The following is a 22,058-nucleotide window of genomic DNA, read 5'->3' as shown; positions in this document are numbered from 1 at the left end:
ACATCAAAAAAGTCAGGTTTAGAAATGATAAGACCTGTAGATAAAACGTCCCTCTGTGTTTTGGCATTATACTACTCTGTACACAACTATATAAGGCTCCTTCAAACATGTTCTTGGCACAACAGATCCCCAAAAATCCAAATAAAATTACCATTTCTCTCTGTAAGTGTATGGACATCCCTCTATTAATATGAAGTTGGTCATAAGTATAAAACAAGTTTACAACTCACTCCCTATTTAGTATCTTCCCTTTTTTTCTATTTGACAAGTTCAAGTTTACAAAGCTGATCTTTTAAGGGGTCACTTCAGTGTTTTTTTCCAGTGTGTTTTATGATGCAAAATTTAACATCTCAGATGGGGGAGCTCAGTACTTTAAGGATGTTAACTTTACTGCTGAGATTTCTAACAAAATAGATTCAATTTATGCCAACTGTTTTAAACTATGATTTGAACACCCGGCCATGGGTGCAGGTCTCAGACCTGTTGTGAGTTTAGACGATACCTATGAACCCTAGATAAGAAGCTTCACGTCTCATCACCTAGCCCTTCTTCTTCAAGAAATCTTCAATTTCTTGAACTATTTTCCCATTTCATTTCCTTCATCTGATAAAAACTTAAAAACTGAGATTTTTACAGTCAATATTCTCCCCTAAGGTCATTACAGGTAATGATGCAAACATGAATTTACAACCTTTAAACACACTGAGACTAATGCCAAAAGTCAAATTTCTTGCTAGCTAAAAATAGTCACTACAGGCTTATTATTATAAAAAAGTAAAAGGGTTTACTGGGAAATTTGCCTTCTGTTTATGGTCCCATTGGCAAAAAAAAAAAAAAAAACAAAAACAAAAAACCAACCTTGACTGAGGAGGAAAATACTAAGTTTCAGGTACACACATGCAAACAATGAAATTCTGAATTTCTTGACGGAATTTTTTGTACCCCTGATAATGAAATTCATTCCATGTCAAATGCCAATCAGAAACGGACTGATACAGGCTCATGTCTCTTTCAAGAGATTTACAATGTACATGCCTAAGCAATCTGAACAGTTAATAAGATATCAAATATCGCTAATACACAAAAAAATTAACTTCCACAGGTCCGTTGCACTACATAAAGAGCCACAGAATGCTACCCCTTTATCATCCAAGTAAGTCTACGTAGAATTTTCTGTCAAATCAAAAAGGACTCCTTTAAGAATAGATCAAGATTTCCCTGGAGTTATCTTGGAGAATAACTTCATACATTATAAAAAAAAAATACTATTCCTAAGTAAAAGCAGTGAGAGTTATTTAGATTTCTGAATATTGAAACAAAGTTCCATTGAATTTCTAGGGCAGTTTCTTCTGTCAACTCAACTTTTCTTTTTTTTTTAATTTATTTTTATTTTTAGTTTACAACAGATGGTTCTACATAATTTTGAGTTCCAGATTTTCTACCCTCCCTCCCCAAGACGGCATGGAATCTCATATAACTACCACCAATGACTTCGCATTGAATTAATTTATACACTAGTCAAGTTGCGGAGAAGAGTTACGACCAATGGAATGAATAATGAGAAAGAAGAAACAGAACCAAAAAAAAACAAAAAACAAAAAAACAAAACAATCCAAAAACAAAAACAAAAGAGAAGAGAAAAAGGCGAGCATGAAGTGTGCCTCAATCTGCATTCAAACTTCATAGTTCTTTCTCTGGATGTAGATAGCATTCTCCATCGTGAGTCCTTTGGAGTTGTGCCTGCACCTTGTGTTGCTGAGAAGAGCGAAGTCTGTCAGGTCAACTCAACTTTTCAAACAAGTAGTTGTCAATGTCCCTTTGACAGGAGATATATCCCAGAGTCACAAAACAGCTTCCTTTGTTCTCAATGAAAGCAATTCTTTGTTCCTTCGGGATTCCAAAACGCTCAGCCATCCCAGTGTTTTCCAATACTGTTTATTATGTCAAATTGTGAGGAAATTTCTTTAGGAATCTTCTCTTTGGAGTGATCCCTTTGTAAGAAATGGGAGGAGGAGTTTTGTTTCCACAGAACTAAAGGTGTGCTTCCCTGCCCTCCCCCACCCCAGCTTTAGCAGAAACCAGGCCTCAAGGTCAGTCAGGTGAGAGGTCAGAGGCTTGTTCGCTTGTGTGTGCTTTTTGAGAAGACAGTCTGGGGAATTAGAGAGGCCAAACCCACTTGAACCAGTTCAAGCTTATCTAGGGTCTAGTCTTGGTCAAGAATCCAGGCCTACTGGTTTGCATAATTTGCATATGTTAAAGAGGGAAAGTAGGGGAAGTAAAAGAATGTAGTTTAATCCTAAACTAAGACAAGGAAAATCTAATTAACTTCACTTTTGCTTCTGTATCCTTATTATCCTACCTATGTAAACTGTATAACCTAGGAAAACTATGTAAAAAATAAAGATTGTTAACTAACCATAACTATAGCAGGAGTGGAGGGAATGGTTAGCTGTGCTCCTGCAGCTGTATCACAGTGAGTGTTCCAGTAAGCACTACACCCACTCTCTCTAGGAGTGTAATAAAATGCCTTCCTCTACGAGTCCTGTGGTCTGTATAGCCTTTCCTAGGGATTATCACAGGGTTCTTCCTCAGGACTTTGGCCCTGCCTAGGAAGTCCAGTGATCCCCAAAACCACATTTCTCACACGTTTATAAGTTAATCAGTGTCCCTGAGCTACTGAAGGATGATGAAGTGCTCCAGGATTATTGCTGGATACAATCAAAATTTCTATATTTGTGATAGGTCACCATTAACAAGTTCTCTTTGCCATTGGTTTGTCTAAGGGTTGTCTCGGGTGCACCTGGGCCTGAACCTTGAGGCCTCTAATAAAAGGAAAGCTTGCAGTGTGTGTCTTTTTGCTGATTTTAGTCCCACTCCTTGCAAAACTGATTGGAACATTCTTTCTGCTTTAACTGGTTAGGCCTACTGAACACTGGGACTGGTTTCCTCTGCGTTTCATTTTGCCCCTTAAGATCTATCTTCTTTTTAACATTAGATAATATTACTATATATTCTTCTCACTTAAAGGTGGTTAATAGGGCTGATTCCTTTATGAACCCCACTGGCTTCCTGAGCTATTAGGTCAGTGATAACTGCATAAAAATGTCTTTTTCCAGGGCCCATTCTTTGTCTAGGACTCAAACAAGTTTCTTTTTTACCAAAACCAGTCTGCCGTTATAGTCCCCAATAGGTTTCTCTCATCCTGAATTGCGAGGCACCAATAGATTTAAGTTTTCTATTCGATTTTAGAAAATTCTGCTTTCTTCCTTTTTATTCAACTTGACATCCAGAGACATACCAATCTAAGCAAGGTTTTCATGGCTGTTGGTCTTTCAGCTGCCAAACCAATGCCAACCCCATGCATCACTCGGAAGTACCTTCACTGCTACCTGCCACTAGGTCTTGACTTGACCATCATCCACTGACTAAAAGAAGTAAAGCAGAAAAGGGCAGTAATCCACTCACTCGCTAGTATTAAATTATTTAGTTTGCAATTAATTTTTAAGCTATTTCCAAGACTCTTTATTGAATGTAATTTTTATAGCACTATGGTTCAAAAAGTATGCATTTACTATTATACTATTTCCTCCTATGATTCAATTAACTTTTCCTTCAGGAATTTAGATGCTATTCCATTTGATGCATATACGTTCAATACTGATATTACTTGACTATCTGTGGTACCTTTTAACAAAATGTAGTTTCTTGGATCTCTTAATTTTGCTTTTGCTTTGTCTAAGATCATGATTGCTACCCCTGCCTTCTTTCCTTCAGCTTAAGCACAATAGATTCTGCTTCAGCTCCTTACTTTAAACTCAGCATGTCTGTTTCAAGTATATCTCTTATAAACATATTGTTGAATTGTGGTTTCTAATCCATTCTGCTACCCAATTCCATTTTATGGGTGAATTCACTTCAATCACATTCACAGTTAAAACAGCTAAATATTTATCTCCCTTCAACCTATTCACTTCCATTTGCATTCCCCACTCCCCCCCCACCCCCACCCCTTCCTTAAAAATCTGTTTAATTTTTAATCACTGCCTCCCTCAATCTACCCCACCTCTTACCATCTTCCCCTCCTATTTCCCTGTTGGCTAAGATAAATTTTAATGTGTGTGTACGTACATTTTTCCCTCTTAAAACCAATTCAGATGTGAGATTCAAGAACTGCCCACTCTCCCTGCCATATGCCCCTCCCTTATCAAAACTCTTCCTTATGTGCCCTTTAGGTGAGATGATTTTTTCCCTCTTCTCTGTTCTTCCGGTGCATCCCTCTTTCTCACCCTTCCATTATTTGAGATGCTCCAACATGCTCACATCTGTACCCTTTAACTAGACTTCTTCTAGCTGCCCTAATGATAAAGTTCTTAGGAGTTATATGTATCATCTTCCCATACAGGAATGTAAGCAGTTTAACCTTATTTAGTCTCTTATAATTTCTCCTTTCATGTTTGCTTTTTATGCTTTTCTTGAACCTTGTGCTTGAATGTCAAATATCCTATCCAGCTCAGGTCTTTCATCAGGAATGCTCTAAAGTCTACTATTAAATATCCATTTTTCCCATATAGGATTATACCACCTTTCTAGATTCCTGGTTGTACCTAACCCTAACTCCTTTATTTGCCAGAATATCATTCCAAGCCCTCTACTCCTTTATCATGGTGGCTGCTAAATCTTACATGATCCTGACGGGTTCATACGATTTAATTGTGTCTTTGTGGCTGTTTACAGTATTTTCTCCTTGAAAAGGAGAAGCTCTGGAATTTGGCCATAATATTCCTGGGAGTTTTCATTTTGGGGTTTCTTTCAAGAGATGATAGGTTGATTTATTCAATTTCTACTTTGCCCTCTTATTCTATGATAACTGGCCAGTTTTCATTTAAATGGTGGAAGTTTATGACTTTATTATACACTTTTTTGCCTCTTTGTCTGAAGGTCTGTATTTGTTGAAAGGCATTAAGTTTATAATCAAACATTTTTATCCAAAAAAACCCGTTATTTTTAAAATGTTATTAGCCTCTTAGAATGACAAAGCTGAGAGGAGCCATAAAGATAATAATGCCCAATATCATTCTTTTAAGATGAAAATATTCTCTCATCAGCAAATGGAAGAGCATGACTAGAACGCAGGTCTATTTCCCAACCCAGTGCTCTTTCTACTACATTAAGCTGTGTTCTTTGGTTTTGTTTCTTCCAATTACATACCAGCCTCATACACTTACAAAAATCAGGCAGCTTTACTGGATTTTGAGCCACTTGAAGGCAAGGACCCAAACTCAATCACTTTTGGGAGGCAGCCTGGTATAGCAAGTAAAGTGCTAGACTCAGAGTCAGAGACCTGGGTTCAAATTCCACCTAAGGCACTTACAAGTTTTGTGACTCCAGGCAAGTCTCTCAACAGCCTCAGTTACTTTTATCTGTAAAACGAGAACATCGAGTATCTATGCCACTTACTTTTCACAGTCTGTTGTAAGGATCAAAAAAAGATCACATAAAGTGTTTTGCAAACTTTAAAGTACTAAATAAATGTCAATTATTATCACTGTGGTTTACTAAATGCCTCTCATTTATCATCCATTTATTGAAGTATACAAAAACATCTTTTTAAATGTTTGCCATGTAAAATGAGTGAACAAGTTTCCATGAGCCATGGGGAACACACCAATCTTCTAAGTATTTAACAGATGATTGAGGAAATTTTGTTCTTGAGGAATCCGAGAATCCCAATACATTAGAGATGGAAGGGCCCCTAAGAACCTCAAGTATCAGAGCTGACAGGGCCTTTCAAATATAGAATGCCCTAGTGATCAGTCATTTCCACTTCCATCTCTTACACCTGTCCCAGCCACCAATCTGGTATGGGCCTTCACTGCCTCTAGCCTGCACTACTGGCTCCCTGACTCAAGGCTCTCCCCTCCAATCCATCGTCCACACAGCTAGAGCCACCAGGGCAGATTTTCCTTCAGCCCAAGTTTGACCAAATTCCTTGAGAGCAACTAGTGCAACTCCTACATTTTACAGAAAAGAACATTGTCACTTGCATATAGTCCCACTATTAGCAAGTTGTAGAACTAGAATGACCTCTAAAAATCACCTCCCATTTATGCCATATTTATCTGTACATAGTTTTATGCATTGCTGTCTCCCCACATTAGGCTATACGCTCCTTGAGAACAGAGACTTTTTTAGGTTTCTTTGCATCCCTAGCATTTAGCATAGTGCCTGGCACATAGCAAGCATTTAATGTTTGCTGACTTGGACTAAAATCAGAAGACCTCAGCTCTGTCCCTAATTAATTGACTTTGGGAAAGTCACGTAACCACTTGGTCTCAATTTCCTTCTCTATGAAATCAAAGGATTGGGCTCAATGGTTTCTAAGGTCACTTCCAACTCCACAGCATTGTGAAACAAGAAATACACAGAAGTAACCACATGGCAAAGTCAGACAAGGGAAAGAGACATGTCTCTAAGCAAGGGAAATGATGTGGGAAATGCTCAATTAAAAAAATTTTATTTTTAGTTTCCTATGGGGTGGTTTTTTCCCACTTAGTATTTTTTTTCCAATTCCATGTAAAGATAGTTTTCAATATTCATTTTTATAAGATTCTGAGGTCCATATTTTTCTCCCTCCCTTCCCCAAGACAGCAAGCAATCTGATACAGGTTATACATGTGCAATCATGTTAAACATCTTTCCACATTAGTCACGTTGTCAAAGAAGAATCAGAAAAAGGGAAAAACCACGAGAAAGAAAAAAACGAAAAAAGTGACAATGATATGTTTTGATCTGCATTCAGATGTCATAGTTCTCTCTCTGGATGTGGATAGCATTTTCCATCTTGAGTCTTCTGGAATTGTCCTGGATCACTGTATTGCTGAGAAGTCTATCATAGTTGATCAGGATGCTCAATTTCAAAGAGAACAATGACTACATATTTTGTCTCTCAGATTTCCAGAAATGACCAAAAAACTCCCCAGCAACTTTAGCTATAAATGGAACTTTGAGAGTCATGTAAGTGGCCACTGACTTTCCTTTTGGTCTCTTCAAATATCCTAGCTCCCATCATCTACAGCAGTAAGAAAACCTTCCAAGCCTTTTCTCAGTTGCTAATTTTGGAAGCTATACTTTGGGGGTCTGGCAAAGTTGCTAGATGAAAATGCACTTCTATCCTCTTTAAGGAAGTCCGAAAGGACCAAAGAGAGACACAAAGGAAAAGATAGACACACTGTCTCCTTTGTCTTTGCCCTTAACTTCAAGAGAAAAAAAGTCATCTGTAGGCATGCTAGTCACTTTCTTTCCCCTTAAGTTCTACCCAAAATGATTTTTAAGTGTCATTTTTTTCCTATTTTAATAACCTAACAAAATTTTCATTACAATAAGGCAACTGAATGCGGCATGAGGAACTAGAAAGGACTAGTCCAAACTCTGCTTAGCACTAACTAGCAATGGGACCTCTGGGCCTTCTATTTCTCATCCATAAAATGAAAGGGGCTGAAATAACTGTCGCTAAAGTTCTATAATTCATTCTACTGCATTTAAATTAAATAACTTAATCTTTTACCTTTTTAGCAATAAAATATGGCAGCTTTTCACTGTGATAAGAAATACAGATGAAAGTCTGCGTGACATTGATTCCAACATTATAAACATGCTCAATTTACTTCATTTCGAAAACAGCAAAGTCCCTAAATAGACACCTTGGCAGCCAGCATCATTTTACCAAATGCCCCTCATACAATCAATTTCCCCCTAGAAACCTCCCCCCTCCCAATTGGCTCTAATTCCCCTTTCCAAAGACATTAAAACAAAACTTGTGGATTACAGAGTTCAATGCTATCCCTCAATGCCTAGCTGCTGGCTCCAACCAATCTTCAGTTTTCTCCACAGTACTCCCACAGCTTCTGACAAAATGCCCCTTAATGTAAACCTCTGTCCTAGAGGAAGACTCTGACGACCCTGAGACCATGCTTCACGCCCTCAGCAGACACCATTCCTTGCTATCTTCCCTTCAGATCCAAAAGTTTCACATTCAGATTAGTGACACTGCAAAAGGAACAGTCAGCAAGCCCAGCCTCTTTGCTGTTTCCTTCAGTTTTGTTCTCTGGTTCTTCACTGGAGAGATAATTAACAGAACTCAAAGGTGCTCAGTGCCACATGCTGAGCCACAATGAGAACTCCACCTCTTTTGCCATCTTCTGAGCAATCTGCACATTTACTTCTTCCACTCCCCAGACTCTCTGGGTGGAAAAGGACCTTCAAGGTCATGCAGTTCAGTTTATAACTGAGGCAGAATCCCTTCTATAACCTCCGACAAGTTTGCCAATAAAGACCTAAATAAAGATCTGCAATGAGAGCCCCTTCACTGTTAGGAAGGTTTCTCTGCAACTTCCTGATTGCTCCTAGTTCTACAGTCCTGGGCCAAGCCAAGGGAACAAGCTTGACGCTGGTTCCACAAGTCACTCTTCAAATAACAGAGATAGCAATGAAGTCACTCCAAGTACTCTCTTCTCCAGGTTAAATATCCCCAGTTCCTTCAACTGACCCTAGTAGGACAATCACCATATCCAGGTCCCTTACTATCAGGGACACACTCCAACTTGTCAACGCTCCTCCTAAAAGAATATCCAATTAAGAATTCTAATAAGAACACTCTGATCAGAGCGAACACTAAAGATAAACTTTGAAACCAGTTTCTAATCTTAATCTTTCTGGAAAACAAAGTCAACTAAAGTTTCCCTGAAACCATTTAAAGGATAGGGGTTTGAGCTCAACTGTCCTCAGGCATTTCCTCAATCGTCAGAGTGTTATCGATGTTTTTCCAGAAAACCTTCACCAAAGAATGGCAAGGAGAGTATCTTGGGGATACCAAGGTCCAGCTTGGGTTAACTCTCACTATTTCTAAGTAGGACATTTCCCTCCCCATGTCTTTTACACACTTACAGACTGCTCGTAGTCAACATTCTGCAGCCTGCTCGTACCTACCATGCATCTTCCGATTGTCCTTAGGGAGAGACAGGATTTTTTTTTTTTTACTATAAGATGGTGGGGATGGGGGAATAGGTCCTGACTTCTCACCTGTTTTGTTTTCCCACTTTGGCAGAGTTATTCCTTTCCTCATACATTTGTAATTCAAATTTATTTCATCATGCACCAGCCCTGGATGACTAGAGGGGGACTCATTCTCCTTGTGTGACTTCCAAATTTAAAAATAAACCAAGGGCAAATTCCTCTGGAACCTTACCAAAGCCCATTTGAATTTTCCATCTTTAGATACTTGTCACCAAGTCAGTCTTTATGAGGATTACTTACAACACTCACTCAGACAATATGGAAAGAGCAGGAGACTTTGAACCTCAGGTCAAGTCCTGGCTTTACCACCAATTCCCAGCATAGGATTAAGCAATGAACATTTATTAAACACCTATCACATGCCAGGCACTACACTAGGCACTGGGGGATACAAAAGAGAGGCAAAAGACAGTCCCTGCAGTCATGGAGTTTACAATTTAGTGGAGATAATAAGCAAACAAATATACACAAAGCAAACCATAAATAGGAAGTAATTAAAAGAGGGAGGTGTTAGAATAAGGGGTAGGGGAAGGCTTCCAGTAAAGACAGGATTTTAGTCGGGACTTAAAGCCAAGGAGGTTGGTAGTTGGAGAGGAGAGGTGGAATGGCCAGAAAAATGCCCAGACTGAGAGGCAGACTGTCTAATCCATGAAAAAGCCAGGAGACCAGTGTCACTGGTTAGAAGTGTATGTGTTGGAGGGGGAAGCTAGGTGGCTCATTGGATAGATCGTAGACCCTGGAGTCAGGACCTTAGTGCGAATCCGGCCTCAGACGCTTGACACTTACTAGTTGTGTGACCCTGGGTGAGTCATTTAACCCCAACTGCCAGAAAGAAAGAGAGAGAGAAAAAGAAAGAAAGGTGTTAGGAAGTAAGGTATAAGGAGACTGGAAAGGTAGGAGGGAGCCTAGAGTACGAAGGGTTCTGAATGCCACACAGGGCATTTTGTATTTTCTCCTGGAGGTGATAGGGAGCCACTGCCATTTACTGAGGAGAGTAAGTGACAAAGCTGAAAAATCACTTTAGTGGCTCAACGGGAGAATGGACTAGAGTGAGAAGACACTTGCCTCAGGCCGTCGCCCCAACAGCTATTGCAATAATCCAGGTGTGAGGTGATGAGGGCCTGCCCCAAGGCGAGGACAGTGTCAGAGAAGAATGCATTTGAAAGATGTTGCAAGGGTGAAATTGGCAGGCTTTGGCAACAGCTTGGATGTGGGCGGCTCAGGGGAGAGACAGTGAGGAGTCCAGGATAACTCCTATGTTGTGAGCCTGAGAGACTCAGAGGATGGTGGTTCCCTCAACAGTAACAGGGAAGGTAGGAAAGAGGGAGGTTTAGGAGGAAAGATAATGGGTTCCATTTTGGACAGGTTGAGTTTAAGATGTCTGAAAGGCAGAGACTAGAGGTTAGAAGAGAAGTTAGAGCAGGATAGTTGGATTTGAGAGTCATTCAGTACAAAGATGATAATGAGATCACCAAGGGAAGTAGTACTATGGAAGAAGAGGGCATAGGACAGAATCCTGACAGACACCTATGGTTACTAAGCATGATCTGGAGGAGGAGCTAACAAGGAGGCAGAGGAGCAATCAGGTAGGCAGGAGAACCAGGACAGAGGGATGCCCCAAAAACCTAGGAAAGAAGAGGGTATGAAGGAAAAGAGAGGGATCACCCGTGCCAAGAGTTGTAGAGAGAGCAAGGAGAATGAAGACCAAGAAAAGGACACTGGATTTAGCAGCTAAGAGATCCCTGGTAACACTGGAGGGGACTGTCTGGTTGGAATGACAAGAGCTGGAAGCCAGATTTTAAGGGGATCTTCTAACATAGAAAGTAAAAGGCCAGAACTAAAGGATCCTTTCACTCACACATCACAGCAGACATGACAAAAAATTTACCCTCCTCCACACCAAGATTTCTGGATACTTTGAACTCACTTTTCTTGGATGTTTCCTGAAACTAGACCTCTCAGGGGTCTCATATGGACCCTCAGAAGAAAAAAAACACTTCTATAAGGATAAGTGACTGAGTGAAGGGACAAGGGCTTGGAGGGTTTTTTAGTGTTGCTTTGGGGTCTTGCTGAGTAAGCAAAAAGCCCTCTGCCCCCAGTCAGCTATAATACATGTGATACCTACTGCACTGCTGAGACTGTTCTTGAAGTCAAAAGACTTGGATTCAAAATCTAACTCGGACACTTACTAATTTATGACATTAGGCAAGTGACTGACTTAATTTCTTTGAGTCCCGATTTTCTCAGCTGTAGAACAAATGGGTTCAACTCAGGACTTCTAGGCTTTTTCGCTCTGGACCTACAGTGTAAGAAGGGCTAGGTGACTGAGGTCCTTTCCAGCTCTAAATCCGTGATGTGTCTGAATTTCCTTACAGACGTAAAATGGGGGTGACATCCCTTTCCTCCATGTCCTTTCTCACCAGGGTATTAGAAAAACCATAAACGTCTATGTCAACGAGGAGTTAATGTAAAGATTACAGGGAGACTCCCTTGTATTAAGAAAGGAAAAGACCTTCAAAGGGCTGAGGAAGAGCTGAAAGGCTCATAGAGACATGGTGGAAGAAGATCTGGCAGACAAGAGCAGCCGACCTGTTCTTTTCCTCTTAACCTCAAGAGAAGATGGAAACCACTCTGTGCCTGGAGCGGCCCGGTATAGCAGAAAGGGCCCTGAAAAGGGATTTGAGCCGCAGGTCAAACTCCAACCCTTGCACGCCGTGTGACCGGATCACCCATCCTCCGTGAGTCTCCGTTTTCCCACGTGGAAAATGGGTACAAGGCCTGCAGTACTTAACCTGACAAGGGTCCAGGGTGCTCCTTAACCCTAACCCCCCCCCTCCCCTCGGTTCTGGTCAAACCTGCTCTTCCGCCGCCCTCCGACGCGTCTTCTCCCAGACACCATCTGAGGCTTTGCAGATTAAAAGGTCACGTGCCACGACCTAAGCGGGCATTTCCCAACCCGCAAAGCTGCCCCCCGCAAGACCCGCGGGGGCCCCTCACCCACCCCGCCCGGCCGGAATCCGTAAGCCTCTCTGCTCCAAATCCACGGCAGACACGCGAGTTCCCCCGCGGGCCCCTCTCGCTCGGGGGCATTTCTAGACACAAGAACTGCAGGTTCCACAGCCCTGGCGGAGGACGGTAGAGATGATGTCACGCAAGGAGTCCCCGGGCCGTCGGGGCGGGGGGTCCCGGATAGGGCCTGGGGGTTGGAGCACGCACAGAGGGAACTTTGGGGAAGAGCCCGCCCCCACGTCGTCATTCTGCGAGTGTGCAAACTAGGTCCGGGGAAGGGCTAGGGTTACTGGGGAGGCGGAGGCGGGGTCAAAGTTCAGGGTCGGACCCCCGCAGAGCCTCTAACTGGGGCAGCGAAGCCCGTGAGATAGAAACCGGTGGCCGGCCTCCCACTTCCCAGGGCCGGGTTCGAGTCCAGGCTCTGCGAACTCCCCCGCCCCTCTCCGAGACGCAGGGGCCTGGATCCCCCTCCCCGGGGGGTCTCGGGACGCACCGGGCTGAGCACACAGCAGGCGCCTCATCGGGGCCCTCACGTTGGGGGGGTCCCCCGCTCTCAGGCTGGGTCGGGGGCGCCAGCGTCAGGCCCTGGTCCGACCCCTGCCCCTGCCCCGGCCGCCCTCACCGTGGCCCGCCTCAGGCGCGCGGGAGCCGCCGCCGCCGCCCGGAGCATGGCCGTTCTTCGCCGCCGCCTCCGCCGCTGCTGCCGCTCCTCCTCCTCCTGAGCCTGCTCCGGCTCCTTCCCTGCCCCGGCCCGGCCTCCCCGGCTCCGGCCCCACACACCTCAGCCCCTCTCGGGCTCGCGTGCCGGCCCAGCTCTCGAGAGACTCGGCGCTAGCCCCCGAGAGGAGGCCGCGAACGAGAATTCGGCCTCCCGAGCAGCCCATTGGCTGCCGCGCAGCCAATCGCGAGCCACGGAAGCGGAGGCGGGGCCCGAGAAAGTGGGAGGAGCTCGGAAGTAGGGCAAAGGCCACGGCGGCGCCGACGGAGGGGCACCGCAGACCAGTGTGGGCGCTGTGACCTTGGGCGGGCCGCGCCTGCTCCGTCGGCCCCGCGGCGCGCGCGGGCTCGGGCCCAGGAAGCGGAAGAGGTGGGAGCGTGCGGCTTTGGTCTCGTTGGCCTGCTGTGAGTAGGGTGGGCTCCGCCCCGCCCCTCCCCTGCGCGTCCTTGGCGCGCCCTCGGAAAGGACCGCCCCGGCCGGACCCTGGGCCGGATGCGACGCCCCGGGCTTTCTTACTAGCTGTTCGCTAGGAGGGACCAGCCCGAGCCCGGTAGGCGCTTAAGCAGTGCGGGTTCCCCTCTCCCGTGCATTGTGTGGATATGCCGCTGGTTTCCTTCTTAATCTTTATCGATAACTTGACCTTACTTCACCTTCTTTTCCCAATATACTCTCTCCCGTCAGAAGCATCTAGTTTATTTAGCAAAGAATAAAAAACTACGTTAATTCTGAAGGCTACATACGCCCTGGAAAAACGTAAAATAATAAGATTTCCATAAAAAATTTTAAAAACAAAAGCCGTTCAAAACTAACCAGCAAATCGACAATCTGACCACACGTGAACCGTTCCACATCCGCAGCCTCCCACCTCTTCGAAGACCCAGCCAGGCACTGTCCTAAACGGTGGCACGTTACTCCTACACATCCTTAAGCCATTGCCGTCACCGAGCCTTCTATTTCACGTTGGCGTTCTCTCCAGTTCCATCGTTTTAGGTTTTTTTTTTTTTTTAGTATTTCGTTTTTGTTTAGTATTGTTTTCCTTGTTCTTCTAATTGTTTTACTTCGCTCTCAAGTTCTTACAGACTTTCTTTGCCTCTTGGTCTAGTAATATTCCATTAGCTAGTCATTCACCAGTAGATATGGGCATCTACTTTTCCCTCCCTTCCTTGGCTTCTACAAAAAAAAAAAAAAAAAGACTTCCCTGAGGTATGTATGTAGCAGTGAGGTCTCTGACTTGAAGGATCTGATCATTGTAATAGTCACTTTCTTAGCATAATTATAAATTGCATTCCAAAGTGGTTGGATCACTTAGAGCATATCTTGTTATTTTTTTTAATTACATTGGGCTTTCAGTAAATGTAGGTTCGAGACCCAAATTGACTTTTCTTAGAAGATTCAACATGTTCAAAATATAACTCGTTATCTTCCCCCTCCCCCCAAAACCCTCTCTTTCCTCTTCCCTATTACTGTCAAGGAAACACCATGTCTCCTGTTCCCCAGGCTCACAACCTAGGTGTTATCCTCAGCTCAGACTCTCACTCACCCTATATCCAAGCAATTCCTGCCATTTCTATTTTCGAAACATCTCTACTATAAATCTCTACTGTCCTGCACATGCAATTGTTCATTCTTCGTTATCAGAGAGGACCAATGATATCACTGGTGATGTCTTGATTCGTGCATAAATTGTATTTAAGTGAAATTGCCAGCCTCACTCTCTCTTCCAGAGTCATCCGCGTCCAGGGGCAGGACCAAAGTCAGGATGACCTTGGCATCTTTGGTGTCTGACCAAGCTCTAAGCTCTCCACGGTCTGCTTTGGCTGCCTGTTCATTAGAACGAATCGTTCTCATCTGCTCATTCCACTGGGGAAGTCTCCGGCGTGTTTGGGTAGACACCCCCCTAACTTACCATTGGGTTGGAGGCCTATCAGTTACCCTCAGCCTGGTTTAGCCCATCTGCTGAAATGGTTCTATTAGGGTGTGACCATTGCATGCTACAGCTTCGTGGAGGCCACGGGTGAGAGAACTGGGTGAATCAGATAGCCCCAAAGGTGGATGAGCAGTCCTGAAGAGGACTCAGCAGCCCTCACACCAGAGATGCTAGTCCCCCTGAACACCCCATACACCCCTCCACATACTCTAGGATCCAGGGATACAGGCCTTCTTACACTCAAATCTGAACCTTTTCTCTGCCTGTACCCAATGCCTGGAATGCTCTCCCTCCTTATCGCCACTTCTTAGACTCCCTGGCTTCCTTTAAGACTGAGTTCAAACCCTACCTTCTACAAGAAGCCCCTCAGGTCTCCCACCCACCCCTCTTCTGATGGTGCCCACCCTCTGCAATTACCTCCCATTTGTCTTGTATGCAGATCACTGGTTGCAAGTTGTCTCCCCCAAGACTGGGAGCTCCCTGAGACCAGGCACTGGTTTTGCCTTTCTTTGTATCCCCAGCACTTGGCAGTACCTGGCACATAGTAAGGTGCAATAGATAAATGCTTGTTGATTCAACTTGATTTAACCCAGCTTAGCCTTGGGGACTTGAAGTCAAGGAAAGCCTGGGTTCAAACTAGGTCACTGAGACTAGCTGAGTGACCGTGGGCATTATATCCCCCACTCTAGAGCCTCAGACAAATTGCTTAAGGCTTATGGGTTGGTTCAAACTAGGGTCTCCCGAAAGGGAGAAGAAAAAGGTATTCCATGTGCCATATGGATGAGGTATGGGACAGGTATTTATTTCTTACCCATAAAAGAAATGCTAAGCACAAAATAAACACATTAACAGAAAGACTTAAAAACTATTGTTATATTCTGACAAGAAGGTGAGACTTAAAACCATTTAAATATGAGGCAGTTTTCAGGATTGTTCATTAGGCATTTACTCGGTCCTGCACTGCTTTCCTCAAAGTTCATGTCTTTGGAAGCCAGGCCAGAGATTGGGCTCACCCCCTGCCTAGTGGTCCTTTTCTCCAAAAGTACCAGAGTAGTTGCTGGAACTCATTGCCTGTTGGGATTCAGCTCTGATCAAGAGACCCAGGACCTCCTGACCTTTGGGATTCACCAGCTAGCCTACCAGCCTGGACAGGTTCATCTTGGGACTGATGTCCATTCACCTGAGACTGGAACACACACATAAGAAGTAGCCCCAAACTCAGGCTCAGACTTGCCTAGGTTAGTGCTGGCTTTAGCTGCCATGTAGTTGAAGTTTGCTATGTATTCCAGAGTGGGGAAAAAAGACCACTTTCTCCCCACCCCCAACCTCTCCAGTCAGATATCCCAGACACAGGAAAAGAAGAGAGCACCGAAGGCAGAGTCACCCCCTTTTAAAGATCTGGCTCTTATGGCTCAGCAGCCAATGAGGAGATTGCTTAGTCATTCTCAAAGGGCCCATGTGGTCAGTCAGAAGCAGGTAGGGCAACTCAGTGCATGATCCCAGAGCTGGCCCTATCAGCTCATTTTCAATTCAAGCCCCATTATACTCCTATTTAATTTTTCAGAGGCTAGCATTCTATGACTCAAATCCATCCAACAACACTCATAGATTATTGGCATTTAAAAAGTCGTTAAGGGAACTTTGCAATTTCCAAAGGCAATCTAACCCACTTTCTTTCTCTAGTTTAATTCTGGGCCTGTCTCTAAACGTTGTACACAGCAGGAGCTTAATCGATGCTTATGGAATTGGAAGTGCATCCTTGACTGAGAGAAATCCTCCCTTGTCATTTGATCTTATAAGAGAGGTGTTAGTGAAAGAAATACTGGACTTGGAGGCAAAAGACCTTCGAGTCAAGCTCTCTCATACAAGAGGACTAAACTCTGTTCTCCAAGACCTCTTCCAGCTCTAAATTTGCAATATTGTGATACCCGAACGTTTCAATAGATGCTGTTCTTTCCACCTGCCCTCTGATCTCAGAGTAGAGGTCCTTGTCCTTGCTGAAGCTTACCTCCACCTTTGCCCTCAGTCTGATACTCTCCTCTCAGTTTCCTCATTGACCTTGCTCCATCATGAAAAGCCTCTCCATGTAGCATTTGTCAGCATCCTTGATTCTCTTCTCTCAGAGTATGACATGTTTACTTGTTTTCTAGCTGGAAATTAAGAACAGCAAACATGCTACCTTTTCCTTCCCCTTCCGAAGCAATCGTCCTACATCTCTCCTTCCCTTCAGCAGCAATCTCTTAGAGCTGCATTCACAGCCTCCGCTGTCTATCTCACCACCCAGACACCCTTACAATGTGCCAGGCACTGTGCTAAGTGCTGGGGATACAAAGAATACAGAAAGCTTTGCAGTCTGGCTTCTCTCCCCACCACTCTACTCAAACGGCTCCGAGTGTTAAATACAGTGGACTCTTCTTTAAATCCATGCTCCTTTGACCTCTCTATACTGTTGGACAGTGTGAATGACTCTTGTCTTCCCTTAGATTCTGTGACAATTTTCCCACTCTTCTGCAGACAGACTCACTAACAACTCCTTCTCTGTCTCCTAACTCACGCACTTCCCATGCCTTCTAGGTTGATGCTCCCCAAAAGTCTGTTGTCTCCTCTTGAAAGAATCTCATCCATTTTTATTGATATTGAAGACACCTCATGGGGCCAACTGGCCAACACCCTCATTTTACAGGTAGGGAAATTGAGGGTCAGGCAGACTAAGTGATTTGCCCAAAGTCAGATGGAGAATAAAGAATCAGAAGCAAGATGTGAAGTGGGGTCCTCGAACTCTGGACCCAGGACTCTTTCTCCTGCTCAACTGTAGTGACCCCCAATTTGCCTCAAGGATAAAATACAAATTCCTTTCTTCTACACATAAAGTCCTTCACCACCTGGCCCTTTCCAGACTTACTGTATAGAACTGCTCCACACTGTGATCCAACCAAACTGACTTTGCCGTTCTTTACATTGATTGTTGAAGGCTTGCAGGAAAACACTGTACAGACATTATCTCCTTCTAAGACTCATAATGGGTTGTATTAGCAGCCTCATTTTATGGATAAGAACACTGAGGCTCACCAAGGTTGAATTCATGACTAGCCCATGATCACACAGGTAGGAACCAAAATAAGACACCTCTCCTGAATCAAGGAGAATCCGCTCTTATCACACTTCCTCTAAGTGGATGTCTCAGCTAATTACCCTGTGGCTCTAATTCCACCCACACCCCACTTCCTACCTCTCCCATGCCCCACCTCCACCACCAATCCACCAGTTCCCCTTCCTTACCAAGGATCTTTGCTTTCAGATGGTTTGTTGAAGATTTATTATGCTAACCAAGAGCTCACACTAGTGTTGTCCAGAAAGAGTTTCTGAAACCTTGAAGCATTAATTAGATGTGAATTATAATTAGGAATATTTAGGCAGAACCAAGAGAATGTTGTACATAGTAACAGCAATGTTGTTCAAAGAACGACTGTGAAAAACCAAGTTATTCTGAGTATTATAAATAGTCAAATTAACCACAAAGGACCTATGAAGGAAGATGCTATCTACCTCCAGAGAAAGAACTGATAAATAGAAGTATATATAGGAGGGTTTTACATATATAGACATATGGGGCAGCTAGATGGCACAGGGAGTAGAGCACCGGCCCTGGAGTCAGGAGGACCTGAGGCAAATCCGGCCTCAGACGCTTGACACACTAGCTGTGTGACCTTGGGCAAGTCATTTAACCCCAATTACCCTGCCTCCTCCCCAAAAATATCAAAAAACATATATAGACATATATGTAAAACTATACTGTATACATAATATACACATACGTGTGTGTGTGAATGTATGTATCTGTGTCAAATGGTGGCCTTTTCTAGTGTGGGACAGGAGACAGTTCAGAATTTAAAATGTAACAAAAAAAAAAAAAGAAAAATTTTTAAAAGAAAGAATACATTTTGGTACAGTGCAAGACCAATTAAAGTTTTAGTTTGATAAACTTGTATTAAAGGAATTCCTCTAAATCAAAAGGTTAATTTGGTAGCCCAGATCATTTACCGTTGATTAATACGGGATCATTGGAAAATGTGCTAATCATACTTTTGAAGAAATGAAAAATAAATCATGTGTTAGTAATAGAAAAGGAATGTTTAAATAGCTCTAAACTCCACCCCCAATTAATGTAGTCACAAGAGTACCAGACTGCTTACTAAATCAATCAATCCAAGGTGTGATTGGACCCCTAGAAGCCTGAGTTGAAGTATCACAACCTAAGTGGGAGTTGGAGAAGTAGCCCAGAAAGGATATTCATAGCACCTTGCCAGGAGCTGGGGAAGATAAACACTTTGGATAAGACCAACCCTGTCTTCATGGGGTTTACTGTCTAGTAGAGAGCTTTGAGGCACACATTTAATTACATAATAATATATGTAAATTTATCAGAGGAGTGAAAACAAATCACTATTCGAGGGTCAAAGTAAATGTTGCTATCAACAGGTGGGATTATGGAATGTGTCCAAGAGCAGTCATCATTTTAGTTGAGTTTAGAACAGATGATCTTTGACCCTAGAGAAGAGGTGAGGAAGCACATCTGTTTCCTTTCACTGGAGGGCTATGGATATGGAATCAGACATCATCGATTTGTCCGTTGGTTTTGCAGAAATGCTTCTTTTAAAAATCTGTTATGAGGAAAGGCTTGATGGGTGGGTGGGTGAGGAATCTATTGAAGAGAGGCACAGATGGGGGGCAAATTCTAGGAGACAAAGAGTAGCCTAGTTTGCTTGGATCACAGAGTGTATGGAGCAAGGCTGGAAAAGAAAAGCTTAACAACAAGTCTTAAATATCAGGCCTAGGGATTGGAACTTTTTGAGCATTAGGAAAATTTCTTGAACAAAGTGATGGGAGCTGTGATACAGGGGAAAGAGAGCAGCTAAGGGTTCCAGTCCCTGTCCCCAGAATAGAGGGACCCCTCTGTGAAACAAGGAGAGAGGAGCCCAGCCTCCCTGAGACCAAAATTGCCACACAAGCACCTAATTAAATAAGTTTGGCCTCTCACCTGAAAGGTGAGGGGGTGACTTCTAGGTAACCCCATAGCTTTCATCCCTATGGGGAGAGTCCCACCTGCTCAGGGAACCCTGTGAGCAGCCAGGTTTTTCCTCTGAGAAGGGAGGCTTGAATGCTTTTTCTTTTCTTTAATTGTTTTGGTTGAGGAAGGACTTCTGCCAGCACCAAAGCAGGTGGTAAATGATCATAACTTCATAAAATGATGTTTGTTTGCTTTTTTAATGGTATCACCATGTATTTGGAAGTACAGAAGAATGTTAATTCCCGAATGTGATGAAGAACTATGCAATGCAGACTTTTCCTGAAATGTGTACACACTGGGGAAAATATTCAAAAAGGTTGATGCCACTAAGTCACTAAAGAACCATTCAGGACTTGGGACTATTGACTGCCAAACACACTCCAGTGGATTTACTGAGGACGTAGAGTATTAAAACTAGGGCCTAGTGTAAGGATGGGATGCTGAGTTGGTCAGTCAGTTAGTCCACCCTATTTAAAGTGAAGTCATGTGCTGTTATACCCTAATGTCTTAGCCTGGTGAGAACAGATCCCAACTGAATCAGATCAATCAAAGGTGTTTTAGCTAGGTGTAACAGGAAATCAGTTCTTACTATTCAAAGGACTATTTAGCCACACCGCAGAGAGCTGGTATAAAAGGAGAGGCCTAGACTGGAATTGGAATTCAAGCATCTGGCAGTGGGGAGGAGAGGGAACCATCTCCAGAAAGAAGGAATCACTTAATGGGTAGAAGAGTGCCTCAGACTCAGTCTTCTCACCCTCCCTAGGCCAGAGAATGGTCTCATGACCTTCGAAGTTGGACCAGCTTGCTGTCTTGAGCCAAAGGAGGTGACGACTCAAGACCTAGCCAGGATCTCACCTATGCCTTCTAAACTCCAGTATGATATGTTCTTTCTGACCTGGCTGGGCGCTGCCTCCCCACTGTGGAACCACTACTGAGATCTCACTCTTCCGGGTTGAGTGCTGTGGTAATTCATTGGCTCAATGAGGAAGGGACTTCACCAAGACCTGGACCCCATGTTTTGTTGTTTTTTTTTTTATGAGATCATAGACTTTAGATCTGGAAGAGACCTTAGATACTATCTAGACCAATAAACTCCCTCATTTCTCACAAAAAGGAAAACTGAAGCCCAGATTAGTTTAAATGACTTGTGCAGAGTCTCACAGGTGACAGCTGAAGGATGATAGTGATGGTGGTGGTGATGACAAGCATCACCTCCTACATGCACAAGTGGCCTCATTCCCTTCAGTTTTCCTTGAGATTGTTAACCCCTTAACGTTGCTTTCCTTAGTAAAGCAGATCAAAAGAACCTGGGCTTTTGCAGCATCCTGTGAGCTGGTTGTTGTTGGTTTTACACCCCCACAGCAGCGGCTAGCCGGATTGTTGAAACACCCATTCCCACCAGAGACTGAGGCATTTAATCCTGAGGCTAGAAGCAAGAATGAGGATGAAACTCATAAGATGAAATTCAACAGGGATAAATGGTCATTCTTATAATTTGATACAAAAAGTCGTGTTCGCAACGTCAAAATGAAGGAGACACGTTTAAAAAGCAGTTGTTCAGCGAACCACAAGGTCTGAGGTGGATTGTGGCCACCATGAAAGCTAATGGGATCGTGGGGTACATTAAGAGAGGTACAGCTTCCAGCAGCGGGGTGATGTTGGTGCCACTGTCCTATGCCCTTGCCAGACCTCCTCTAGAGTACTGTGTTCAGTTCTAGGTACCATGATTTAAGAAGGACTTTGATAAGCTGGAAAGGAAAACAGGACAGTGAATGGCCTTGAGTCCATGACATATGAGGATTGGTTAATGGAACTGTGGAAGAGCTGACTCATGGGTATTGGTGGGGTGGCAGGACCTGGACCCCAATTTGAAGGGCTAATATATGGAAGAGAGTAAGAGTTATAGTTGTTGGAATTGTCCCAGAGCAGGGAACCAAAATTAATTTTGTGAAACTGTTGCAAAACTGCCAATTTAGGCTTGATGTCAGGAGAAAGTTCAACCAGAGTCATCTCAAAATGACTCCCATCTTGAAGGTCTTTAAGCTTGTCAGATATGGCCCACTGGAGATTTTGATTGTGTGTGTGAGTTGGACTAAATTACCTCAAATTCTTCCATGTTGTGGTATGGCCTGTAAACTACCCATTCCTGGCATGGAAGGAAAATGAGTCTTCTATACCCAAACCATCAGGAAAATCAACTATTTGACAAAAATCATCCTTAGCTTAAAAAATCATTGTTTTACATAATTTGGGCTTTTAAAAAA

General features: G+C 43.5%; 1 protein-coding gene across 2 annotated transcripts in view; it reads right to left on the bottom strand.

Annotated features, from left to right (window-relative positions):
• ETFA (electron transfer flavoprotein subunit alpha) overlaps positions 1 to 12,899 on the bottom strand; it is a 77,289-nt gene extending 64,390 nt beyond the window's left edge. Inside the window, exon 1 of one of the 2 annotated variants that reach the window (XM_036734630.1) lies at positions 12,704 to 12,899. In XM_036734630.1, the coding sequence (XP_036590525.1) occupies positions 12,704 to 12,751 (48 nt within the window). In that variant the 5' untranslated portion in view covers positions 12,752 to 12,899. The remainder of the gene's footprint in view (positions 1 to 12,703) is intronic. The other variant, XM_036734629.1, reaches the window with a different exon arrangement.
• Positions 12,900 to 22,058: the final 9,159 nt, after the last annotated feature.

The sequence above is a fragment of the Trichosurus vulpecula genome, chromosome 8 (genome assembly GCF_011100635.1).
Source record: "Trichosurus vulpecula isolate mTriVul1 chromosome 8, mTriVul1.pri, whole genome shotgun sequence".
Taxonomy (NCBI): Eukaryota; Metazoa; Chordata; class Mammalia; order Diprotodontia; family Phalangeridae; genus Trichosurus; species Trichosurus vulpecula.
The sequence above is the reverse complement of the archived record's forward strand: the minus strand, read 5'-3'. Positions and strand labels throughout refer to the sequence as shown.